The sequence below is a fragment of the Patiria miniata genome, unplaced genomic scaffold (genome assembly GCF_015706575.1).
Source record: "Patiria miniata isolate m_02_andy unplaced genomic scaffold, ASM1570657v1 HiC_scaffold_9, whole genome shotgun sequence".
NCBI lineage: Eukaryota > Metazoa > Echinodermata > Asteroidea > Valvatida > Asterinidae > Patiria > Patiria miniata.
This window is the reverse complement of record NW_024037076.1, coordinates 7,417,173-7,443,536: the sequence shown is the minus strand read 5'-3', so window position 1 is coordinate 7,443,536 and position 26,364 is coordinate 7,417,173. Positions and strand designations below refer to the sequence as shown.

General features: G+C 41.9%; 1 protein-coding gene across 1 annotated transcript in view; it reads left to right on the top strand.

Moving 5' to 3' along the window:
• Window positions 1–26,364, top strand: part of LOC119720388 (argininosuccinate synthase-like) — a 130,558-nt gene that overhangs the window by 58,565 nt on the left and 45,629 nt on the right. Inside the window, exons 6-8 of the mRNA XM_038190051.1 lie at window positions 1,648–1,732; window positions 17,179–17,243; window positions 18,289–18,362. Of these exons, the coding sequence (XP_038045979.1) occupies window positions 1,648–1,732; window positions 17,179–17,243; window positions 18,289–18,362 (224 nt within the window). The remainder of the gene's footprint in view (window positions 1–1,647; window positions 1,733–17,178; window positions 17,244–18,288; window positions 18,363–26,364) is intronic.

The following is a 26,364-nucleotide window of genomic DNA, read 5'->3' as shown; positions in this document are numbered from 1 at the left end:
GGTCACACAGGCGCTCTATGCACTAGTCCCCTGGTGCAGGTCACACAGGTGCTCCATGCACTAGTCCCCTGGTGCAGGTCACACAGGTGCTCCATGCACTAGTCCCCTGGTGCAGGTCACACAGGTGCTCCATGCACTAGTCCCCTGGTGCAGGTCACACAGGCGCTCCATGCACTAGTCCCCTGGTGCAGGTCACACAGGTGCTCTATGCACTAGTCCCCTGGTGCAGGTCACACAGGCGCTCTATGCACTAGTCCCCTGGTGCAGGTCACACAGGCGCTCCATGCACTAGTCCCCTGGTGCAGGTCACACAGGCGCCCCATGCACTAGTCCCCTGGTGCAGGTCACACAGGCGCCCCATGCAGGTTTCCCTGTGTCACTCCCATCTATGCTAACATCGATCTCCAAAGGGATTCCAATAACCCATCTTATCAATGATCTACTGCACTGGCGGCTTTTTTAGGACAACCTGCTGTGGTGTGGTCGTTTTAACCCTCATCTACCCACACAATGGATGCCTCGGGCAGGGTTAGAGAGTCCATCTGGATGGCCAGTCAGGGCCCGTCACTTGATCAACTAAAGAGAGCAACTTACACATCCTTGCAGTTGCTCGAATGCAGAGTCCCAATCAAGCTTGTCGTGGTCAAGACGGACAACTCCACAGTACAAATTGTAGTGTCTTACATCATGTATTAAGAAGTTACATCAACCTTCAAGGGGGAACTCACTCTCTATCTCAGTGCTTGCAATTTGGAACCTACTCAAGTGGTTCCTTCCGTGACACATCTTCCTTGTAGCATCCCATCTATCCAGAAAGAAGGTACTTCCCAACACTCTTTCCAGGGGTTAAATCACTTCAACAGAATGGTATCCTCACCCATCGGTATTCAGATACATGTAGGTCCTCAATATTCTCGGAATGCTACTTCAGGTCCTACTTGCATCCCATCTGAACAACCAGCTTCCAGCTTTTTGCTCAAGTCATATTCATCCTATGGTCCTATGGTCTTTTCAGCGTAGGATATGGTGGTGCCCTGTGCTAGCTCTAAGGTGCCTTCAAGAGGTAACATCAAGCAGCTGCTCATTACAGCCATCTAGCCTTACCATAAAGCCTATGTGACCACGATTACTCGATGGATATTGGAGACAATGGTAAGACCTTCCAAGAATCGAGGATCGAAATCTCAAGCTCCGGAAATACTCGGCGTGACATCTTCCTGGACCGAGCTGCTTGGAGTTTCTTTTTCAGATACCATGAAATTGGAATTTCTCTTTCAGATATCAGAAAAATGGCCTGCTTGAAGAATCCTTGCACCCATCACATCTTGTTCAAAATATTTAAAAGATGCTGGGCAAGCAGAGGGTCACATGAAACTGAGGGTCACATAAATAAATAAATGCTGTGACAAAGGTACCCATTCTCATTGTGTTCTCCACTTTCATTATGGAGGTACATAGTCTGATTTTTTTTGGTGATAAGCTAAGTATCGCGGTACAGATTTTTCGTAGTCAATACGATGTTTGTCCGACACCATTTTGGTATTGCAATTGTTGCAATGTCTCACTATAATCTATTTTTTCAAAGACCTTAGTCCCTTATCACAGGGTTGGTATCCAAATTGATTATTTTCTTGTCATGATTTGCAGGTGTTCCTGTTCGAGTGAAGAACCTGGCTGATGGCACTGAGAAGACAGACCCATTAGAGTTGTACTTATACCTCAATGAAGTAGGGTAAGTTTCTTTACTCATTGGTAACCCTCCCCTTTTGTCTGTGTTTGTTTTTATTCTACATAAATACCTTCAAAACAGGATCAGGCTAACCTAAATTATCCTGTCAAAAGCAAACAAAAGTGTCCGACTTGAACAAAGTTTTCTTACAGGATTTAGTCCAGTAAGAATTGACATGAAAAGTACCTGACCCTAACATTTTAGCTACTCAAAAACCTGTATATGCAGGTTGCCATGAACACATACGTAAAATTCAACCAGTTTTGTTCTTGGGGGAAAAATGTTTTTTAAGCTCTTTAAAATAATGATGTTTGCACCCAAAATGTTGTATGACCCAATTACTTATATGCCCAAATGAAAATAACGACAGGTAAAAGAAACTATAAGTTGTGGTTGTGAACAACCGCAGAGCTGTTCTCAGTTTTGATTGTGTATTGGACCGTAAACAAAATGATTTAGGCCTAATGATTTAAAAAAAAAGAAAAAAAAAAGGAAACTGATCAAATTTAAATTATTACTTTTAAAAATTGCACTTCCGGTACAACCGGAAGTAAGGGTCACATGATCTTGACATTCGAGGAGGTGCATTTCAGTCCAATATGAGTAAATGTGCAAAGAACTGTAATCATAACTTATTGTATTGTGGAGATATGGTGATCACAATATTGCCTCATTAGATATTCATGACGTCCTACCATGAGAATAATCAAATGCACCGTATTAATAATGCAATATATTAATCTTTGAATGTTGCTTCTTACTATTATTAGTTATCAACCCGGTCAAATTTATAATTCATGAGATATGATAAGGGTCTCAAATTAACACCTCGGTAACACCGGAAGTATGGGTCACATGACCTTGACAAACCGATTTTTATCATTTCCCTGTCTATTTACCTACCAGGTTTGATATCAATTGGTCAAACAGTGCTATACCGGGATGTGATTTCTCCATTTTTTTCCCCGGAAATCCGTTTTTTTTTTTGCCTCAAAAGTCCACCAACGTGAATCATGTGAATCCGTTGAGAAAATAGGGGGTGGAATGTGCTAATTAATTATTCATTATGAGTTTTGCTTGCCGAAATATCCGAAATTTACTTATGAACATTACTTCGTTGATCGATATGTACCGGTACACACGTACATATTGAATACCCAATGTGAGAACGAAGTTGAAGACAATGTGTTGCCATTAGCGCGATCATGTGATTTTTCGCTCGGGTCCGAGGTTGTGATAATTTAGGTCTAGTTCCTGTGTCGGTACTTGAGATGCATGTGTTGCACTGGTCAGGTGTACAGACTAATATTACTCAGCGTGCACAATGACATACAGTACAGTACAATCATGTGGATTTGATTATGCACGTTGTTGTTTTACATGCGTCGGCTTGGAGTGTTTGTGTGCGTATGCTTCCAACATGGCTGCGCCCAACAAGTCGATACTGTCACAAGGAGATTTATCAGTGCGAGAGCTTGATAAAGAAGTGAAAAATAAGTTTTGGTGGGAATGGTTTCGGGACTCCGTTATTCTTGACGGGCATCAGCATGAATTTCAAGAGTGTTTCGATAAAATGGCAACCGCTGCCGCTGGCAAGGTTTATTGCAATGTTTGCCACGACATTATCAACTACGCGTACCACGTCGAGTGGAAAGAAATCGCTCGTATCCCATGTGAAACACCCAAAGCACATCAAAGCATGGCAAATATGGCGAGGTAACATGAAAATGCATGGCTCTCAACTTTGAGCACAGAAGAAACTTTATAAGAACAAGAGTACATTTTAACAAATAAAGGAAAATTCTTCTTAAAATTAAAACACATTCTGCTCCAAAATTTCAGAAGAAAGTGCCCAGTAATCGCCTCAGATTGCACCACAGAGCATCTAAAATCAAAAAATGTATGCGACCCAGTTGTATGTGACGTTTATGAGTAACACTGGCAGATCATGTACTTGACACACCGGCAAACTTGGCACTTCACGTGCATCGAAAACTTCAAAATTATAATGCATCTTCATTAGCCTTGTAAAAACACTAGCATTCAGATCATTTTCAAATCAGCCACACAAAACGTACATATACTTTTGAAACTATGTACGGGGCGCAGGAAAACGCGGAGAAAGATTGCATCACTTTTACAAATGACTGGGACATTTGTAATGTAACCTAAATACATCACTTTGTACCAGGCTTCAACCCCAAAACTTACAGTTCTCTAGAAATGGAATATTAAAATATGCACTCTCAAAATCATGACTTGACATGAGGTATGATGACGTCACTCGTAGGTGGAGGAAATCACAGCGGTTTATTTGCAAAAGTTGGGTTTCATGGTAATTTCACCAAATTAGTTCTGTTATGTCAAAAGTGGCGGCAAAAGTAAAACATGTACAGGGTTAGAACCAAAAAAAATGCCCCTTGGATAGATCCTTGTCTCCAACAAAAACAGGGAGGGTTTATAGTTTTTTCTCTTCGGCCAAAATTTGATCTGGGTATATTGATTTTATTCAGTACAAATTTCACTGATATTCAGCCTTTCGCGAAAATGTTACAGGCCTTTCTTTGTTACCACCCCAAACACTAGTAACACAATTATTATATCAACACCATGGCAACAATGGGCCTCTGACAATGAAAGAAATAAAAGGAATAACAGCACAAGGTAATTATTTAATTACATTTATTGAAGGGGAAAACGAAATACAGTTCAATAAATGAAGTTCCATTGAATTACTACCCTGTTGCGTTGTGTTCCTTTTTTTTCTGGCATTATCCAGATCGAGTGCCATTGTTACCATGATGTTTCACTTGTATGCTGTCTTTTTCTCTAGTCCATTTTCTGTGTTTGTATGAGTTTGTATTTTATGTGCAAAACCGAGAAGTAGAGATTCATGCTGGCAACATTGAACAAATAAATTGAAATTGAAATGCTGCAGTCTTTCGTCCAGGCAGTGAATGTTGATAACACGAACAGATTAAGTTTCAAGAGCCATGAGTATTTGAAGTCACAGTACTAATACATGTACATGTAGATTGATCAGCCCTGTAAAAAACTAGGGCCACATCATTGAATTTACCCCTGACCTGCATTCTGATGGTAAGCTAGTGCAGTAGTGCGTAGGCTCAAAATGGCCTACGCTGGCCAGATCGCAACTGCCCCGGACAAATCACAATTATTTATGCATGCCCTCAAATTCTTTGGTATTAGAGCTTACTGTGGACCATGAATTTGAGGGTTTGTAAAAAAGAAGGGTGGAAGCCGTGCGCGGGACTGTGAGCTTGTATGTCTGTGAACTTTGGATGAAATTTGGCATTATAATATTGCTCTATTTTTGCATGGAGCACAGGCATAGCTTTTTTGTAATGGATTTGGAATATAGTACATTGACTACTTGTGGGGATATTCATTAACTTTGGAAAGATCCCCCCATGGAAACTGATTATTTTGCCCCGTGAAATTGAACAGACAATGAAAAATTATGACGAAACAGATTATGAAAGATAAACAAATTCAGGTGTGCCCATACATTATTTATATGTGTTATTTTTCAAAGCGTGCAGCCATTCAACGGTTAAGCCTCTCGTCTGCCATGTAAAGTCCAGATCGGGTTCGAAATTTTCAAACAAACAAAATTTTCAAAAATTGGTAAAAAATCTGCCGATGGCGTCATTATGATGTAATTTCGGATTTTGCATGACAATATCAACATATGCTGTATGCCAAGTTTCGTGACGATCCAACCTTGGCTTGTATACATGTGTTTTAAAAAATGGCATTTTTGATGACGTCACCATGACGTCACACGTTTTATCATTTTATTGTGCAGGTAGGTATGACCTGACAAACCTAATACAAAAAGAATTGTGAATTTAGCGTGTTGCATTCGTAAAATATAGAAGTGCATCTCAAAACTTCAAAATTCCCTATAAAATCGTGGATGACGTCATCATACCGTCCCCTAAAATTTCACATATAACACATCCCGGCTTAGGTACATGCACAGATTCAACCCCATCGGACAAGTACTTGAGGAGATATTGGCCTGCAAAGAATGCAACTTTACCACCATGTCACGTGACCAGCGATGATGTAATCGTGACGTCATGCTTGGAGATACGAATTTACATGGTGGTCTAAGAGTATGCCAAAATAGAAGTGGATCAGATTATTTTAAAAGTGGCAAAAGTGGCGCGGAGAAAAATCTTTTTTAAAAACACTGAAATAACGGGTATTGTGAAGTTCAGCTTTTTGGTGTTAATTGTTGTCACGATAGCGTGTTGGGAGTATAATTATTCCAAAATACATTTGTGGACCTAAAGTAGTCTTCTCTGAATCCTAATGACACCCGCTTTTGTAATTTGAAAAAGTTTTTCAAGGCGCAAAATGAGATTTTCTTCAGCGAGTCACGTGTTAGCATAGTCAAAATTCACCTCGCCCCCATTTCTGTACCAGGCGTATAGACGTGCATTAAGGAGTATTGCGCAATCGCATATTTTTCGCCCTCCAAACGTCGGATGTCCGGCGGCAAAACCATGCAGACTGACTACGACTTGGCTATTTGTTCTGAATGGGGCACAACAAACAACGTACAAGGAAATTGTGTTTAGGAATGATGAAAAGTGAACTTCACAATGCCTTGGAACAGAACAAGTATGCAGAAAAGCCAAAAAGAACCAAAACTAGAGCTTTCTCTGTTCCAACAGAACATAGGGCTTTTTCGCATTTCTCAAATATTTTTGTTATGTTTGTCCTTTCCAAAATTAAATAAACTGTCCTCATGAAAAGCAGACATTCATAGAGTGTCACTAATATGAGATTTGGGAGTAAGTTTAGCTATGAGGCTGGACATATCCCATCTATAAAGAAACTTAAACATTGTAAATAAACACATTTCTATATTTGCGAACAAAATGTACGTTAAAAAAAAGGAATTTAACATGCATGACATTGGAAAAATCAGCAACCCCAAAACGTGCCCCAAAGACCCCCAAAATTACATGTGCTTGTGTGCATGATGATTTGCTGTGCACGCTCCACCCGCGTACAAGCCAAAAGAAATGGAAGAAAAACTGCAAACATGTCGCCACAAGGCACAAGCACAAGCTAATCAAACGAAAGCTCATTGCTTCCTTCATCGTGATAATTTTTGACATAATCTAGTCCAGTCATGGCGAGGGAACTAAAACATACAACAAAATTCATCCTCAAAATAACATCCCAAGTGAACCAAATTCTGCCCCAAAAAATATACTGAATCTCAAAATATTTTCTATCATTCAGAAAATAAAACGCACGGTACTCTAAAACAGAGCTGCCGAACTCTCGCAATAACAGGTGTAAGTCTCGTGGCCAATTCGTGACGTAGCCCTGCAGATAAAGGTCGGAATTTGACCTCAATAACGCGTGCGCTGCGGGCTGACTGACATACAATGTACGTACGTACATGTACATTGTGTAAGTCCTATGCACGATGTTTTAAAGCAGAGGCACGAAACACGCAATTGTTTCAGACCTACCCTTAGACCTTTATTTACAACACAAATAAATAGAAAAACTATCAGGGTTGATTTTTCAGGAGTTTTTAAAGGAAAATTGGTCTTTTCATTATAACTTCAGGTCTGATGACATCATCATTTTTTTTTCTCGCGCAGGTGTTTTCTGCATTAAGGTCATCATATTCTCCAATTTTGAAGTGATTACCAAAAACTTCGCGACAGACATATACTGAATATGCATTTTAAACATTTTCAATCTGCCCGTAGAGGGCGCTCTATCATGTTATGACGTCACCGGTATTGTTTTTATGAAATACAACGTAGCCACACACTAACATCGTTGCAAGCAAGTTCACATCTTTTTCTGATTTTAAATTATAAGGCACTTCAAGTTACTTCCGGTTTGGACCAGAAGGGAAGGTCACGTGATTTTGCTCACACAAGATAAAACAAAGATCCTGGATTATTCTATCAATTCCCGCAAACGTCAAGTTTGGGCCACTCACGGCTGATTTTATACTGATTTTCAAAGATTAACGTTGCGTGACCCATGATATGACGTCACTCTTCGGGACACAACTATGCTATAAGGATTATTCCTATGCTAACTTTGAATGATGTACGATAAAGATTAATGCCAAAAGTTACATGTAGAAGAATCGTGTACAAAGTCTATGGGATTTTTTCGTACAAAAAGAAGAAAGAACTAGACTTATGTTTGTGGACAAACACAGGGCTGTTTCGGTAACTTTTTGTGACATGTGACATGTAAAGTTTCAAGTATATGTTCCATCAAGCAAGAAACTGTTCAATTGAGCACTACGTTCTGTTTATAATAAATGGTGGCATATAACATGTGATTCCATTCTCATAGGGCTTTGAATTATGTCGTCACATGTCACGTGATGACGTCATGATGACATCACATAAATAGTCATATAGTCATCTATAACTATAATATTATGGTAAAGAAGAACTTAGCCAGAGTATACATCGTTGAATGCAAGTTTACATCTTTCACCAATTTTAAATTACAAGGCACTTCCAGTTTCAACCAGAAGAAAGGGTCACGTGATTTTGCACATATTTAAAAAATGAAGACCCTTGATAATTCTATCAATTCCTGCAAACATCATATTCAGGTCTCTCACGGTTGATTTTATATTGATTTTTAAAGATTATTATAGATTTAAAAAATCTATTAATTTTTAACGAGACGTCACATAACCCATGATGACGTCATCATGACGTCACTTCAATTTTCATCTATAACACATCCCGGTCTAGGTACATATCAACGTTCAATCCAATCGGACCAGTGGTTCTGTAGATATTGGCCTTCGAAATATGCATGTTTAGTATGACGTCACATGTCACGTGATGATGTCATCATGATGTCACTTCAATTTGCATCTATAACACATTCCGGTTTAAGTACATACCAAGTTTCAACCCAATCAGACCTGTAGTTCTGTAGATATTGGCCTTGAAAATATGCACATTTGATATGACGTCACATGTCACGTGATGACCAAATCATGACGTCACTTAAATTTTCATCTAAAACACATCCCAATCAGACCTGTAGTTCTGTAGATATTGCTTCATGCAGTTAAAGGTTGTTCAAAACGCTTAGAATAATTCCTAAAGTATAATTTTATCAAATGATGTCACTTGCCCTGCAATGACGTCATCCTTTAGACCCTTCTCAATGCACATTTTGTCATTGTGATTTTGGTTTGAACCAAGTTTAATGTCAATCCGATGAAAGAAAGTGTGCAATTTGTGGAAGCAGAATAAAATATTATAAAAACCAAACGATGACGTCATCGTGACGTCACTTTAAACTTTGTATACTAGTACCATTATTTACCTACCCACTAAGTTTCATGACAGTCAGACCTTTCCTTATATGTATTTTGAAAAATCGCATTTTAATGACGTCATAATGATGTCAGATATTTTTTTTCAAAATTTGTGCAAATACCTTTTACCTAACAGACCAAATACACAAAGAATTTTGAATTTTGCATGTTACGTTCATGAGATATGGCTAAAAGGTCAAAAACTTCAAATATTCATATAAAATCTCCGGATGACGTCATCATGGCGTCACCTAAATTTTTTTTACCTATAACACATCCCGGTCTAGCCACATACCAAGTTTCAACCCAATCAGACTTACAGTTCTGTAGATATAGGACTTCATAATATGCACGTAAATTTTCAAAAATCAATAAAAAAAAAAATAGGTGATGACGTCATCATGACGTCATAGTCTTGGCATAATTTTTGTATGAGGGTCTTCCTTGGCTGTAACATTGATGACGATTCCAGATCGCCAAGTTATAGAAATGGTGGCTTGAAAACGTGTACAAAGTCAATGGGCTAACACGTGTACAAAGTTAACGGGCTAAAAAAAATCCCACTGCAGAAAAATTGCACCTTTAAATTTGTAATTTGCCTTTGAACTGAAACATTTCTATGAAATATTACTTGATATTCTGACCCTTAGGAATATGTTCAATCGAATGACAGCGCAAAAAAAACTACGATTTCTTTTTCCTTCTCATAGTTATTCTCGGCTGAAGTTCAGAACTACTCAGTAAGATATCAGTGTTGTATAGGAAAAGACTTGTGGAAAATCCCACTGCAGAAAAACTGCACATTTAAAATCCGTAACATAGGGCTTTTCGGCATTATGATTTTTTATTATACGTCCCTGACTATGCGCATGCATGAACATAAAATCTGTCAAAGTTAGCCGAAAATCGGATAAAACGGTCACGGTGATGTGGACAGGATTTGACCTCGGCAACACGTGCTCTGCAGGCTAACTGACATACGATGTATGTGCGTAACGTACGTGTATGTACATATAGACGTTCTGTGCATGTTTTAGAGCAGAGGTATTGTCAACCTGAAGTTTTAAGTGTGCGCAGGGCATGTCCGAGTTCGCTTATTGCCTCGAAGCTTTGAAATGTTTTAGACCTACCCTTAAATCGACAATTAAAGTAAAAACTAACATAAAAACTGCCATGGTTGATTTTTCAGGAATTTTCAAATGAAAAAGGGTCTTTTTATTATAACTTCCGGTCTGATGACGTCATTCGCCTAAAACTTCGCACACGTCTTAAGTGGGTCAAGGTCATCATATACACCAATATTTAGGCGATTCCGACAAACTTCGCCACAGACATCTATTCAAAATAGATTTTTCGACCGGAAGCAAGGGTCACGTGATTTCACGCACACTGAATGAAATAAAGACCTCAACCTACTCTACCACTTGCCGGTAACAGAATGCTGCGGACACGTACGGTTGATTTCTTATGCATTTTTAAATATTAAAAGTGTCAATTTTTTAATTGCCTATAAATACACACCGGATGACGTCATCATGACGTCATCATTACACAATGTTGTTTGAAGTAGGGTCTTTGCTTGGACAAAGATTGGTGCAAATGAATTACTGGCAAAGAGTAAAAAATGCCCTTTGAAAATCTACAATTTTTTTTAATTTCTGTGTACAAAGTCTATGGGAAAAATTAAATATTCAAAATTCTATAATAAATTAGTCGATGACGACACCATGACGTCAATCTTCGGCAAACAACTTCAGATGCTGGTCTAAGTGTGTGCCAAGTATAAAGTCAATCGGATTGATTTTAGTGCCCAAAGTGCCTTCCACTGTGAAAACGTATACAAATGCTATGGGCGATGGCTGAAAAAAAAGGGAAAAAAAAACTTTAACGAAAACAAAGGCTGTTTCGGCAAAAGGAACAGCCCCCCCCCAAAAAAACTTTAACGAAAACAAAGGCCGTTTCGGCCGGTTGCCGAAACAGCCAAAAAGAAAAGAAAAATTAAAATCTTAACGAAAACAAAGGCTGTTTCGGCCAAAAAACTAGAGATCTATGTCTGTTTGCAATAGAACATACATACTGTCTGTTTGCAGAATAGAACATACTCAGGGACATATACGTCCCTGAGTATGTATGTGCAATGTTTGAATCGAATCAGACCTGGCTTGAACAGGTTCCCGTAGTGAAAGAAAATGTGACAATTGTAGATTTATCGAAAGGATTTTCCTTTCGATAAAACACAAAGTATAGTGTACAGATACATGTATACATGTGTTGTACAGCCTAAATACACCTTTTTTTTGTCTAGTTTTCAAGTGAATTTTCCAAAATTAAACCAACTGTCTTCATAAAAGGCAGACATTCACAGCTTGATATATCCCATCTATGAATAAAAAGACATTTATATAATTGCGAAACAAAATGTAAATAAACAAAGGAATGTAACATGCATGACATGAAACAAATTAGCAACCTCAAAACGTGCCACCCCACACTAAAATTATATGTGTTCGTGTGCATGATGATTTGCTGTACACCGTCCTCCGCCCGCGTACAAGCAAAAAGAAAAGGCAGAAAACCCACAAAAGTGTCGCCACAAGGCACTAGCACAAGCTTATCAAACGAAAGCTCGTTGCTTTCTTTATCGCTGTGTGGTGATCATTTTTTTGTCCTAATCTAGTCCAGTCACGGCAAAGGAACTAAAAAAGAACAACCAAATTCATCCTCAAAATCACACCCCAACTTCTAGTGAACCAAATTCTGCCAAAATATACTGAATCTATTACTGAATATACCAAATCTGCATATCATTCAGGAAAAAAAACCGTTTGTTTAATACCAAGCATGCCATCTTGGAGACTCGCTACTTCTCTTGTAAATGTGTAGTTCATAAAAACAGAGCTGTCGAACTTTCACAATAACACGTCTAAGTCTAGTGGCCAATTTGTGACGAAGCCCTGCAGATAAAGGTCGGGATTTGACCCTCAGCAACACGTAAGCTGCCGGCTGATGTATGTGAGTATGTGTACAACGTACGTGCATGTACATGTACATTGTGGACGTCCTGTGCGTGTTTTAAAACAGAGGTATTGTCCACCTGAAGTTTTAAGCGTGCGCAGGGCATGTCCAAGTTCACTTATTGCCTCGAAACTTCAAAATGTTTTAGACCTACCCTTAAATCGACAGTTAAAGTAAAATTAATATAAAAACTGTCATGGTTGATTTTCAGGAATTTTCAAAGGAAAAAAGTCTTTTCATTATAACTTCCGATATGATGACGTCATAATTTTTTTTTCGTGCACAGGTGTTGTCTGCATTGAGGTCATCATATACACCAATTTTGAAGCGATAACCGCAAACTTCGTCACAGACCTCGACTAAAAATTCATTTTACACGTTTTTCAACATGTTATGACATCACCGGTGTTTTTTTCGTAAAGTACAATCTAGCCACAGACTAACATCGTTGCAAGCAAGATCACATCTTTTTTCAATTTTAAATTATAAGGCAATTCGAGTTACTTCCGGTTTATACCGGAAGGAAGGGTCACGTGATTTTACTCACACGAGATAAAATTAAGATCCTGGTTTTTTCTATCGATTCCCGCAAACGTCAAGTTCGGGTCTCTCACGGCTGATTTTATACTGATTTCCAAAGATTTAATCTATTAATCTTTAACGTGACATCACGTGACCCACGATGACGTCATGATGACGTCACTCTTCGGGACACAACTATGCTATAAGGACTCTGCCTGACTTTGAATGATGTACGACAAAGATTAATGCCAAAAATGGCGATGAGAAAAAACGTGTACAAAGTCTATGGGGTTTAGGCGACAAAAAGAAGAAGAAAGAAAAGCCAGCACAAAAACAAAGGCTTTTTTGCAAATTTGCGAAAAAGCCAAAAAAGGAAGGAAAAAACTTAATCAAAAAACAAAAGCTGTTCCCAATTGAAATTGGAGGGGTCACGTGATTTGATCACGTGTTCCCAATTGAAATTGGAAACAGCCTAAAATACAAAATAACAACACATGGTTTGGGATGAAACTAAACTAAAATGATGAAAACTGAGGGCCTAGAGTCGAAATTTACAAGTAATATGTCATTGAAAAATGGTGAACGGTTACAAGGGTACCAGCTGCGTGCGGCACGTCACCGTGCACAGACCGCGAAGTTGACCGGCTGCTGTGCGGGGTGCACAGCACAGGCCCCGGCGGACACTCCGCAAAAATCACGCAGCGCTATATCGGTCCAAATGTGCTCACACTATCAACCGATATTTCTGACTTGCTTAGGTGTTTCCACCCCAAATTCGTCATAAAGGATCTCTGGTTTCTTGTATTTGTACCGGAAATCCTTCAAGATGTCGTTTAAATAATTTGGCTCCATAGCGTTTGACGCCGCGACCACAAGCAATGTGTTCCCCTCCATTTTCAAGATGGCCGCTGAATGTGCATAATTATCCAGGGGGCGAGTCGGCTAGGAGGTGAGTTGGCGAGGGGGCGAGTCGGCTAGGGGGCGAATTTGTAAAGGGTGAGTCGGTCATGGGGCGAGTCGGTAAGGGGCATGTCGGTAAGGGGCGAGTCGGCGAGGGGGCAAGTTGACCCGACACCATGACATAATCGGTTAATTTTTTTTTTACATTTTCTTGAATTTTCATATATATTTCTTAAATATATCTAGTTAAATCGTAATCTATCACAATTTACAGTGCTCGATACATCTCTATAGAGCTATAATTATGCAATAAATTCAGGATATGAGTTAATCAAAATTTGGCATATTTTCCTTCTGGACAGACTGTTTCTTGCCGTAAGGCACTCATCAGCAGAATGACATAGAATATAGAATACAAGTAGCATCTCCCTCATTTCGAATCAAGCACGCGTACACGTTACGCGCGTAACGTCATTGAATCACAATTGAACTTAGTATGCGTTTACGTCAGTGAAGTAAGAACACACCTGTCTCGATGCCTGCACTTGGAGACGATTTCGCTTCTCTTATTTAGTGTACCTAGATCTGGCCTACATATGATTTTGTACTTCTCTGCAATGTGACAAGATATTGGAGAGACGCTTGTTGATTCCCTCTGGTATCCGTTTGATTACGGCGGGTGGATGGTTTGAGTGGGCATGCACGTAGAAAGGCACATTTTCTGGTTTCATGTATGGTTTGTACCTTCCCGTTCCCAGGTCTAACCATCTTCCCATGGGGGCGCTGTTCAAAACGTATATCATGGTTACATTAGACAATCACTACCGCTATTCGCTTTTCACGTTACAATAAACAGCCACTCGCGAAAAAAAAGAAGAGTTTTTGTAAAAAATTCGAACAAAATCGTGGGAAAATGGGACTTTATAATTTTCCAACTAATCATGGGAACTCATATGGCTGTGCTTTTCTCCAGATGCCAACTTTTCAGTGGGGGGAGGTGACTTGGGGGGGGGGCGCAAACTTGTTAGATTGAAAAGACCTCTTTTCCTTTGCGCAAGTATATATTGATATCTGTATCCTGAAGAGCACCCCCTAGTGAAATGTGTCCAGGCCCCCCCCCCCCCCCCCCCCCCAGCATTTCGAATTTCCACGGCTGGGCAAATTTTACATTTTGATCAAAATGTAGAAGTAATGTTAACAAATATAAGAAAGTAACGCCTGAAATTTTGACATTAGGTTTGGGCATGGAAAACGAGACCTCCACTTTTTGGCTTCATGTATGACCATTATTTACTTGGTTTTACAAAGTCTCTGCATAATTGTTTTTGTGTAGTTTGTCTAAAATTGTGTGCATGCTCACTTCAATTTTCAAATCAGGTCAAACAACCCCATTATGTACCGACTCTTGAGAGTCATGTGTATAATATTTCTATGACATTTCTCACGAAAAATATATCTTGCAACACTCCGAGGCCCCACTACAGAGCGATAGTCACCACAAAATAATAAGATTCAGAGAATTGAAAAAAAAAACGCATTACATGAACAGAGCACGAAACTTGTGCCCATTAAAGTTATGTAGCGCTCTCTTTAGACGAGCACAATTATGCAGTGGAAACCCTGCAGTGGAAACCCTGCAGTGGAAACACTGCAGTGTCGGTGTTGGGAATTCCCCCTTTCGCTGTACACATGGTACATTGTGACTGCTGTTTGAACGTTTTAAGTGCAACACAGGACTTGAGGGCACTTTGAAACCCTGTTTTTCCTAATACATCTTGCCAGGCTTCTTTTGTGGAAGTCACCTCAGAGTTGTGAAGAAGCCAGTAGGCGACTGCATTTGCTGAGACTTAGGGTGGTTGGTGTACAGGGTATGAAGCAGCTCCTAGACATTCCAGGCGGTCCCAAGCCTTTCTAATGGATTGTGTGAAATTGAGTCTCATTCCAGCATTGATGACTTTCTATATCTTTAGAATTTTAACGGGTCACCCCAGGCTTTATCTTGTTGTTTTGGGTGTTCCTCTGTGTCAGACATCCAGGCACAGGGTCATGGTCAGCAATCTTTTCTTCCACTTCACTACTTCAGCCCTATAACCTTCCCAGTACGCTTTCCTGAAAATTCCACAGGGGGAGAGGCTAAGACTCAATCAGAAGGATCTCAATGCCAATATGAATCAAAACAGGTTGCTGGCTATGTGGGAAATGGGAAAGAATCACACGGGAGGCATGAAGTGGATGACCATCAGTATCTTTGGAGACCAAACACAGGTCAGGACTTTAGTCCTTCCTTCATCTGCCTGAGTTGGTTGGCATCATACAGAGATAGCACTCACTGTCAGAGGCCCAAGCCATCAGCTGATCACCAACCTCATCTGCACTGTAAGCCCATGAAGTGTGATGACTGTTCAAATTGCTAGCGAAGACTTCTGGATGAGCATTTACGAAAAGCACTGGTGAAGGCCATTTGATGTGAGTTGGTTTGTACATTACTGGTAAGAAGTTGGTCCCACTTCTGTGGGAGGGGGATTTCTCTACAATGCCTGCGTCAAAGTTATACTCAGATTTGTTGCCTTTGAAATGAAAAGCTGGCCTCCAAGGCTCACTTCATCTGTTGCACTTGATCTGATGTCATCTGCTGCTTATGCTTGCTTTCTTTTCTAAAATCTTCCAATGCAGCTTTATTTATTAATTCATGTCTTTTATTCATTAATCATAAATCAACAACAACCAAAAGACATGGAGGAAACCTACAACATCATGAACATGAAAGATGAATCAAAAGAAACAGTCTAAATGTCAATGAAGCAAGGAACTAGAAATTAATATGGAAGCAAAAAAGAATGGTCTGCAGAATAGACAAATTAAATAATTAACAATTTAGCATAAGAAAAGCATAAACCAGGGAATAACGATTGCTTGGCTAGGTCAAGGGAATATTGATGAGTGGGATGGGCGATATGAAAGAATACCTTAATCTTGAGAATCAATCCAAACGGGGCTGTATTTTGAGTAGAGGATAACGTAGGATGAGACCAGTGCTGTTTTTGATAGGTGAGTGGTGAGTTGCCTTATTTCGGTTTTTGTCATCAGATTGAATGGGGAGCGGATTTGTGTTTTGTTGTTTTCGTCTATAAAGCCTCTACTTCCTATTTCCAAGGCGATGAGTTTGGAGTTGAAGCCTATCTCACGCAAATCTCGTGTTAGGTTGGCATATTTTTGCATTTTGTAGTCATGGCTTTTAGTTATTCGAATGGTAATGTCTCCATCAAGTTTTCAGGGAGACATGTTTATTGTAGTGAGTAGATTGTCCTCTAAGGTCAACAGCTAGAAGGATGTATTGGTGAGAATACAAATTTGACATCCATGTTTTTTTGCTGATGAATTAGGTCAGTGACTACAACATGCCTGTCTAACCATACCCTTATGTCACACACCACTGATTCCATTCAAATGTAAACTCTGTGGCTTACCCAATGAAAGGATATATTTTTTTTCCTACACATAGCATTGTGCAGATATTGGTCTTGGAAGTGAAAGCCTGTGTCTTGGACTTGGCCGTGGAATGGAGACCTTTCTTAACTTCACCACTGATATACCTTTCTTTTGAATACACTACTATAAATGAAAATTTTGATGAATTTTTTTACAATAGGGGAAGGCATGGTGTCGGTCGAATTGACATTGTTGAGAATCGCTTCATTGGAATGAAGAGTCGCGGTAAGTTCAATATGTTAAAGTTACAGTGTGCTCTCAACAAGTTGTCATAGTGGACAAAAAGGGCAATTTTTAGGGAACCGTTTCTAACGTGTGTCCAGACGCAATGCCTTTCAATGGCGTGTGGACTTTGCATTATGTTTTCTTCCAAATTTGACCTTTAAACTGTTAACGGAATATTTTTGGACAGCACACCTTCCTGTGTTTACTCGATGTTGCAATTTTGAATTATGTGATATAACAGAATTACTGGGCAATTCTATTAGAATGTGAACATTGCTGCAAATGGACAATTTAAGAAGTCTTCAAAACTACAAGCACCTTAACCTCAAATGTGGTATCAAATTAAAGGGGACAATAAGACCTTTCATTTGAGCAATTTGGCAGTGAGATGGATTAAAGTTAAATGTATATATATGTTTTTTAACCTGTACCAAAGATTGGCAGACAAAGTGTAATGTGAGTTACCTAATAACGTGAGTTACCAAAATACATGTGCATGTATATCACCTCTAGAGACTTGTGACTGATTATTTTTAATAATTGAAATGGTAGTATATGACTTACACCTAATTATGTAATGGCACTAACAAGATTTTTTTCATCAGTGCACAGTAAAATGCAGTGTACATGTATTTAAATTGTTGCCATGTCCTTTTCTTCTAATGTGGTTTACAACCGACACAATTTATTTTGTTGGCCTTTTTTTGTAGCTAAGTCACTTAATTTCAAGGGATCTGCTTTGAGAATAATCAACCCTCAATTTGTTGATGTTATAGAATACCAGCACCTAGTTTTATGGAAGACCCAGACAAAATAAGGACAAAAACATTTTTGCATGGATCTCTACAGATTTAATCATGGGTGTCTAAATAGTTTGGTACTCTCAGACATAAAAGTACTGTCCCAAGATTTGTGTATGGGGATTAAAGCTGTTATTTGTTGTGAGGATTGAAAGTTGGTGTTATTGTTAATAAAAATGAAAGTTAATTGTGAAGCCTCCATCTCAAGTTTCTAGTTTTTCTTTTATATGTTTTTTTTTCTTCAGGGGTGTATGAGTGCCCAGCAGGACAGATTCTACTCATAGCTCATCTGGACATTGAGAATATAACCATGGACAAGGTAAAAGAAATACTATACTGGTTCAGTGAACATGTTAAGATATAACGGTGTCACTTTGTGAGGTCCGTGCTCCGCAGATTTTGACGTAGAATACATGTTATGCCAGTACATATTTGGTTTCAAATGTGTGTCTTTTGCCTGTGAAACTATAGATATTGTGTTATTAAAAGCAAGGTTAGCATTTATTTCTTTATTCTCTGTTCCTTGCCTATGATTTTATTTACTGCGACATCCGCCATGCTGCTGAGAATAAAATGATTCACGTACTCACACGTACCCTGCTTTAAATGTACATTGCACAACTACATTGTAATGTGGCACAAAATAGCCGGTTCCAATCTGAACTAGTCATGGACGGTCCGGAACTACCAAGTTCCATGAATGTCAGTATTATCATCTAGAAGCCCTAATGTTTTATTTTGTAACTGCACGACTATTCATTTTTCACCATGTGCACCAATCAGAATGAACCCAAGCGAAGGATTAATTCATTTTTATGCAACGGTATAAAGTGACTCATTTGGAGCTGGGTACTTTGTACCTGCACCCGGGTCCATACATGTAGTGCTGATTCCCGCGGCACTCAGAGCCGGGTCCATCAGAGCTGATTCCAGCATTCAGAGCTGGTGTGATATGAAAATTGGACTCCTGTGAACATCAGACTCCTGTTTGGTTTTATTGGTAAATCCCTCTCACACGATCGGTCCTTTTCCTAAATATCTATGCATGAGCATGCTCAATACCACCACCAAGTTTGTATTTCATTAAACCTAAATCACGTTACACCCAGACTTGTATTCGAGTCACGAAACATCGAGTCCAAGTCCGAGTCCGAGTCACATTTCTCGAGTCCAAGTCCGAGTCCCGAGTCCTCCCGGTCGAGTCCGAGTCACGAGTCACAAAGGTCGAGTCCAAGTCCGAGTCACGAGTCACCTCTAACATTGTATTGGAAAAACGTACATTTTAGGGAATTCAGAGATTCAGAGTCACCTTTGATATAGTATTGGAAATATGTACATTTCAGGTGCTGTAAATTTCCATTTTCCCCACAGCTTTTCTCTTATTTTCTCTGGAAATGAGGAGTTCATTTGCAAAAACAGTTATAAAGGCAATTCGGACAAAACTGGTATTGGCCTAACTTTGCATTTAAAGTTCAGGTGTTTCAAATATCTTTTTTTAGACTTCTGTATTTTGTTAAGTGTGAAATAACCCAATTAACCCGCCTGTGTTCAATTACATGTATACTGCTGTTTTTTTTTTAACTCAGAATAGAAACGCATTTTCATGATTACTGAAAATTTTCATAATGAGTTGCCACTTCGTGTCCTACTTACCTGTTGGACCTATAAATGCATATTTCCTTAACTATGTAAATTAACCGCTAAAGTAAAGATTTGCTATAGCGTGCCACAGCGCCCTCCTGCGCCAGCGCCCACAATAGTCAGAGCCCCCGCCATTATCGTCCTCTTTTTCTTTAGCGCTCGTGACGGTAGGACGTGTTTTCAATGCTCGCAGTAGCATGCACGTTTTTACTGGTTTTAATCGCTATTTGTTATTAAATTTGCAATACATTTGTTTCTCGGAAGCACTAGGTGTGTTTCTGGTTACATTTGCTTGTTTTTTAGACGAGTTTTATAAACGTTTTTATTTCGTTTTATGACCTCGTGTTTTTGCGTGTATACATTGAACATTAAAGGATACGTATATGTTTGTATTTTGTTATCCTTACAGTTTGAAGAAACTTCTACTATAGTTCTGAGACTGTTCTGGTTTTTGGGGTCTTTGACAAAATGCCTCCCAAAAATTTCGTGACTTGTAATAAATGTCACAAGATTTTGCTGAATAGCCTAGACGACTCCCACGAATTATGTCCTAAGTGTAGGCCATGTTCTAGAGCTCTTAGGTGTTCCATTTGCGAGCCATGGGGCTCCGAAATGTGGACGAAGATTGACACCTGGCTAGCGAAATCTACAGACTCGGCAAGAAGTGAAGCTTCGACCACTTCTGGAAAGAAAAAGAAGTCATCGAAGCGGGTAAGTACGGAGCCACCGCGGTCCGTTCCTGGTATTGGTTTTACCGATCCTACCGGACGCGCGACGGGGCTTTCGCGGACTGGGCACGGAAGTGTCGCAGGCCAGTCCCCATAAGGGAAGGAAAAGGACCGGTGGTGGGCGCGATGCGCCGAAAACCACCGGCCCTGACTCGGTACAAACCGGGGCCAGACGGAAGTCTGCGAGCTCCCGGGCCGATGAGTCGGCAAACCGAGAAAAACATCGGTCTACATCGGCAATCCCGGCGACCGACACCGGGATTTCCCCGGGAGCAGATTGCTCCGAAGGGGATTCCCCGGATTGTCCTCAACCACCGGTTGAGGGCCCAAATCCGAAGAAACAAAAACCGATCGGCCCATCGCGTTTACGTTCAGCCCCGACCGTTGGTCTGGGGAACCGAGCGGAACCGGGCCCAATCGGACTGACGGCCGCCGCGTTTAACCCGGCACCCGGTCCTGATAATCGTGCACCAGTGGCGCCCGGTCAAACCCGGAGCGTGCCGGTGGCACCCGGGGTTCTTTCGGACGTTCCTTCGGGAATTTCTGATTTAATGGCTCGTCACCGTGGATCGGAACATCGATCACGGCCCAAGAATAAACGGCGCCAGGCCCATAAATCCCGCCGCTGCCGTTATTCTAGCTCTTTAACGAGCGACAGTGCCAGTACGTCGCCGACTTCTGGCCAGTCATCGGACCACCCACGTCATCGCAAACGCGGGCGGAGAGACAATACATCGGATTTATTACTGAAAGGTTTTCAGGCTTTGTCGGCTCAGTTGGCGGCGTTGGCGCCACAACAACTCCCAATTTCCCCTCAAGCTGAGGCCAAAGATCGGGAATTTGACCGGGAATCAGGCGGCGCTATTTCTATTCACCCGTCTGATTCATTGCAAGAGTCGGACTCGGACGTCAACCGCGCTACGCGCAGAGACGCCAAGAGACCCTCACCTACTCATTCTACAGCTGTAGATACACACGAGGCAACACCTAAGGGTGACCTCGACTCCCGGCCGGGTCCATCTTCGATGGATCGGCCATCCAACGTGGATTCTACCGGGAGTCATCCTTATGAGACTACCGATAATAGATTCCGTGAAGTGATGTGGGATATGGTTCGTATATTAAAGGTTCCCATTCCCGAGCAGTCAGAATCTTCACAAAGTACACGGCCTAGTTTTAAGAAACGCACAGGTGTACCAGAGCGGGATTCCCCGAAGTCAACCTTTCCGGAATTCCCAGTGGACAGGGTTTTTTCTAACCGTCTTAAAACAATAGCTGTTCAGAAAAATGGCAACCCTTTGCCAAGGCAGCATGTCATCCCTTTCGGGTTCCAAAGCAGGATACCGAAGAATTTTTAACAGTTCCAGTTATCCCAGACAATGCAAAGGACAAGATGGCGGCAGATACAGGGAAACAATCACTTAAAGTTCCCTTTGCCGATCCTGTCCGGAGTAAGCTTGAAGAGGCATTACATAAGGTTGATGCAGCATCACGCATGGGTCTGCAAACGACTTCATTTATGCTTCTTTTGTCAGAATACTTGGATACTGCATGTGATTCCGGTTCCAGTGTTTCTCCGACAATGGCTGTCAATGCCTTTCAATGTCTGGAGGATGGATTACGCATCATCCTAGACCAATTTGCTAGGGTCTCTGTACTTGCCACGGTCTCCAGACGTTCCAATGTTCTAGAAACGATATTCTTCCCTTCAGAAGGGGCAAGAAAACGCATGGAGGCCCTTCCTTTATGGAGCAAGGATTTGTTTGCGGATCAGTTCCAGACGATGATGGAGACCGAGGCCAAACGTCTAGAAGCAACAGACCGTATTAATTTACAGGCCCCTCGGAAGCAGTCACAACCGACAGCTAAGGTCCCGACTACTTCGAATAGGTCCAAAGGGTTTAGAAAACCTTTGCCCTCCTTTCGGACACCCAAGTCTACCCAATCAACCACTGTGGCTCGATCAACACCAGCAACAGCCGCAACAACGTCGCAGACAACTTCCGGACGGAGTTTTGGCTGGCCAACCTCAAGAGGTCGTGGCACGCGGTTTCCCTCCCGCCAGAATTCTTCTCGAGCGGGTCGGGGGTGGCGTCGGTGACGCTGGTTCTCCATCCGTGGCCCCCCAGATTGGGCCCGTGGGGGGCCGCTTAAGGCAATTCGGGGAGACTTGGGCCCACTTTTGCACCGATGGGTGGGTGCTTCAGACAGTCACACAGGGGTACAGCCTCGAGTTTACGAGTACTCCTCCATCGGTAATGTTCTCACGTCCCACCCCTGTTCCATCAGACAGAGAACAGCGGAGGGCATTGGAGAAAGAAATAGAAACCCTGCTATCAAAGCAAGCAATTCAACCGGTACGAAGCCCAGTAGAAACAACACCATCTTGGGCCGCATCAATAGATCTGCAGGATGCTTATCTTCACGTACCCATTTGCAAGGAACACAGAAAATACCTTCGTTTTCAATACAAAAATACAATTTTCGAGTTCCTCACTCTTCCGTTCGGTCCGTCAACATCACCAAGGGTCTTCACCAGAGTAACAAAGACCCTGGCAACAATACTTCGAAGAGCGGATAAAATGATATTCCTCTACCTGGACGATTGGTTAATCGTAGGCAGGTCCAAAGAGGAAGTTCGACAGTCCTTGGAGGTAACCGTCGACTTGACGACAAGGTTACGGTTTCTGATAAACTTGGAAAAGTCTCATCTGGTCCCCACCCAGACACCGTCTTTTCTAGGGGCAGAAATCGACCTGGTAACAGGGATCGCTTACCCTTCGAGCGAACGAGTACACAATGTCCAGGAGTGCGCCACACTGTTCCTGACGGCTCGATCAGCACCAGCGGTGGCCTGGCTACGACTGCTGGGCCTAATGGCCAGTCTGGTCGATCTAGTCCCATGGTGTCGCCTGAGGATGCGGCCAATTCAAATGCATCTTTTGGCTCATTTTCGACCCAATCAACATCCTTTGTCAAGGAGCATACCAATACTGAAGCCAATCATTCCCCACATTCATTGGTGGACAATTTGGAGCAACCCGAGTCAAGGTTTGCCCTTTCCTCCTCCACTTCCCACGGTGACTCTTACGACAGATGCATCCAACATGGGATGGGGTGCGCATCTGCAGTCACAGCAAGTGTCAGGTCTTTGGACGCCAGACGAACTGATTTTCCACATCAATGTTCTGGAACTCCTTGCAGTTCGCAGAGCCTTATCTCAACTCATCAACCTAGTCAAACAGAAGGTTGTAATGGTGCAATCCGACAACTCAACTGTAGTGGCCTACATAAATCGCCAAGGAGGAACACGTTCCCCCCAGTTGTGCTTCCAGACTTGGAAGCTACTCCTTTGGTGCATAGATCACAACGTAACTCTTGTGGCATGTCACACACCAGGCGAGTTGAATGTCACAGCAGACGCGCTGTCCAGAGGAAAGATCCTTTCAACAGAATGGCAACTACACGCAAAAGTTGTCCAAACACTGTTCAATCTAATGGATCGTCCCAACATAGATCTATTCGCGTCACCACTGAACAACCAATTGCCGGTATACTGCACTCGAGTCGTGGATCCAAAAGCCTGGGCAGTCAATGCCTTAACAATCGACTGGACAGGCATGTACGCATATGCATACCCGCCGATCTCAATTCTCTCGAGGGTACTGCACAAGATACGGAAGGAACCCTGCAAGGTGATGCTCATAGCTCCATTTTAGCCTCGCCAAACCTGGTTCCAAACAATGATCAGGTTGCTGGTTCATCAGCCCATCATCCTCCCTCAGAGACCAGATATCCTGAAACAGACCCGGCCCAAGTTGAACCACCCGGATCCGGAGTCACTACGCCTGACTTGTTGGCTATTGTCCAGCATTCCATGCGAACAGCAGGCCTTTCTGAGGAAGCTGCCGCCTTGGCAGCCTGTGGCTGGAGATCGTCTACAAGGAAGACATATGATAGCCGACTCCGACATTTTTTTAGGTGGTGCGACGGGAGGGACGTGGATCCCCTCTCTGTATCTGTAACCATGGTTGGGGACTTCCTCCTCCACATGTTTAATACAGGGCTAACATTGGCCACGGTAAAAAATTACAAGTCGGCCATTGCTGCAGTGCATCAAGGTTTACAAGATAGCTCCTCTGTATCAAACAACCTGGCACTAGGTCAACTGCTCAAAGGCATGTTTACGAAGCGTCCTCCTCAACGTAAACTTATCCCAGCATGGGATTTAGGGAAGGTCCTACGTACTCTGGCAAACCAGCCCTATGAACCTCTTGCGACGGTACCCTTGTTGGATCTGTCAGTCAAGGTAGCTTTCATCCTCGCTGCTGCTACAGCTAGGAGACGGAGCGAGCTCCATGCATTGACCCTGGACAAGGGACACATAAGATGGGAGCCGCACGGAGTACGTCTCATCCCTCGAAGTACTTTCCTTACTAAAAACCAGTCTCCTAACTTCCAGCCTCCGGACATCTTTGTTCCTGAGTTGAAATCATTATCTTCGGTCCCCGAAGATAAGAAATGGTGCCCAGTTAGAGCTCTAAAATGGTACATAGCTCGCACAAAACCCATCCGCGGTGGGGAGTCTCAACTGTTTATAACTTCGACTCCTCCACACCGCCCAGCATCCCGTGACACAATTTCTTGATGGATAGTTACAGCTATCCGATCCCAAATGCCAGACAGTCCTCGGAACGAATCCCGTCGGACGATTCATGCTCATGATACAAGGGCGGTCACAACATCATGGGCACTATTGAGGGGTGTTCCTGTGGAAGATATAATGCAGGCAGCATGCTTGAAAACAGCAACGACCTTTTCGTCATGTTACCTGAGAGATGTCCTCTTAACAGAGGGGCGGACTGGGCGGGTGACGATGTCAGCCACCATGCCATCAGCTGCCCCAAGACAACCCTCCAAGGAGGTCTCAACCCAGGCTGTTGTACCAACAACTCAACAGTAGGGTGAGTAAGGCTCATGGTAGTTTGTAATGTGCCTTTGTGCAGTCCATGAGGGGATTCCTTATTTGTGTGTCCTTCTTTGACTCAATTGCAGCCCACTCCCACCAACAATTTCGGTGCCAGTCTATGCATTTATAGGTCCAACAGGTAGGTAGGACACGAAGTGGATAAACCCCAAACAATGGTGTTTGGTTGTCCACGAGGGGACTACTTACCTGTTGGACCGTCCCGCCCGCCTTTCCCCACAGTGGGCTCCTCCTTTGGTGTGATTCACTCGCGCTAAAGAAAGAGGACGATAATGGCGGGGGCTCTGACTATTGTGGGCGCTGGCGCAGGAGGGCGCTGTGGCACGCTATAGCAAATCTTTACTTTAGCGGTTAATTTACATAGTTAAGGAAATATGCATTTATAGGTCCAACAGGTAAGTAGTCCCCTCGTGGACAACCAAACACCATTGTTTGGGGGTTATCTGCTTAGTGCCGGTTTTCTCCTCTATTTTCCTCTTGTAGAACTTGCTTTCTGCACTTGATCTTCCATTGGCATTTCTCTTGAAGTAAAGATACCCAAAGTTGAAAATTTTTGGAGTGGATGCCATCATGATCTACACTCTTAGAAAAAAGTACCCAATGTTGCGTAAAATTGTACTCTTTGTGGTGATAAAATGGGAACATGGTCGTTGGCGGGGTAAAACGCTACGCAACAGGGGTTGCGTCAAATTTTACTCAATTCCTGCGTAAAACGTTTACCCAACATTGAGTCAAAATTCTTACCCAATGCTGTTGCTTTAAAATTTTACCCAACAAATTATCACCCTTTCTTTTGACCCCAAGGGGCTTGAGGGTTGGGGCTCTGTAAACATTTCTGAATAATTTATTAACCATTACCCTCACCTGACCCCCCAAACATGGATGCTCTGCTAACACATAGTGCTGTCATGCAGGCCAAGAGACTGACTGTGTTTGATTGTTACAAATGTCAGGTACATTTTGTA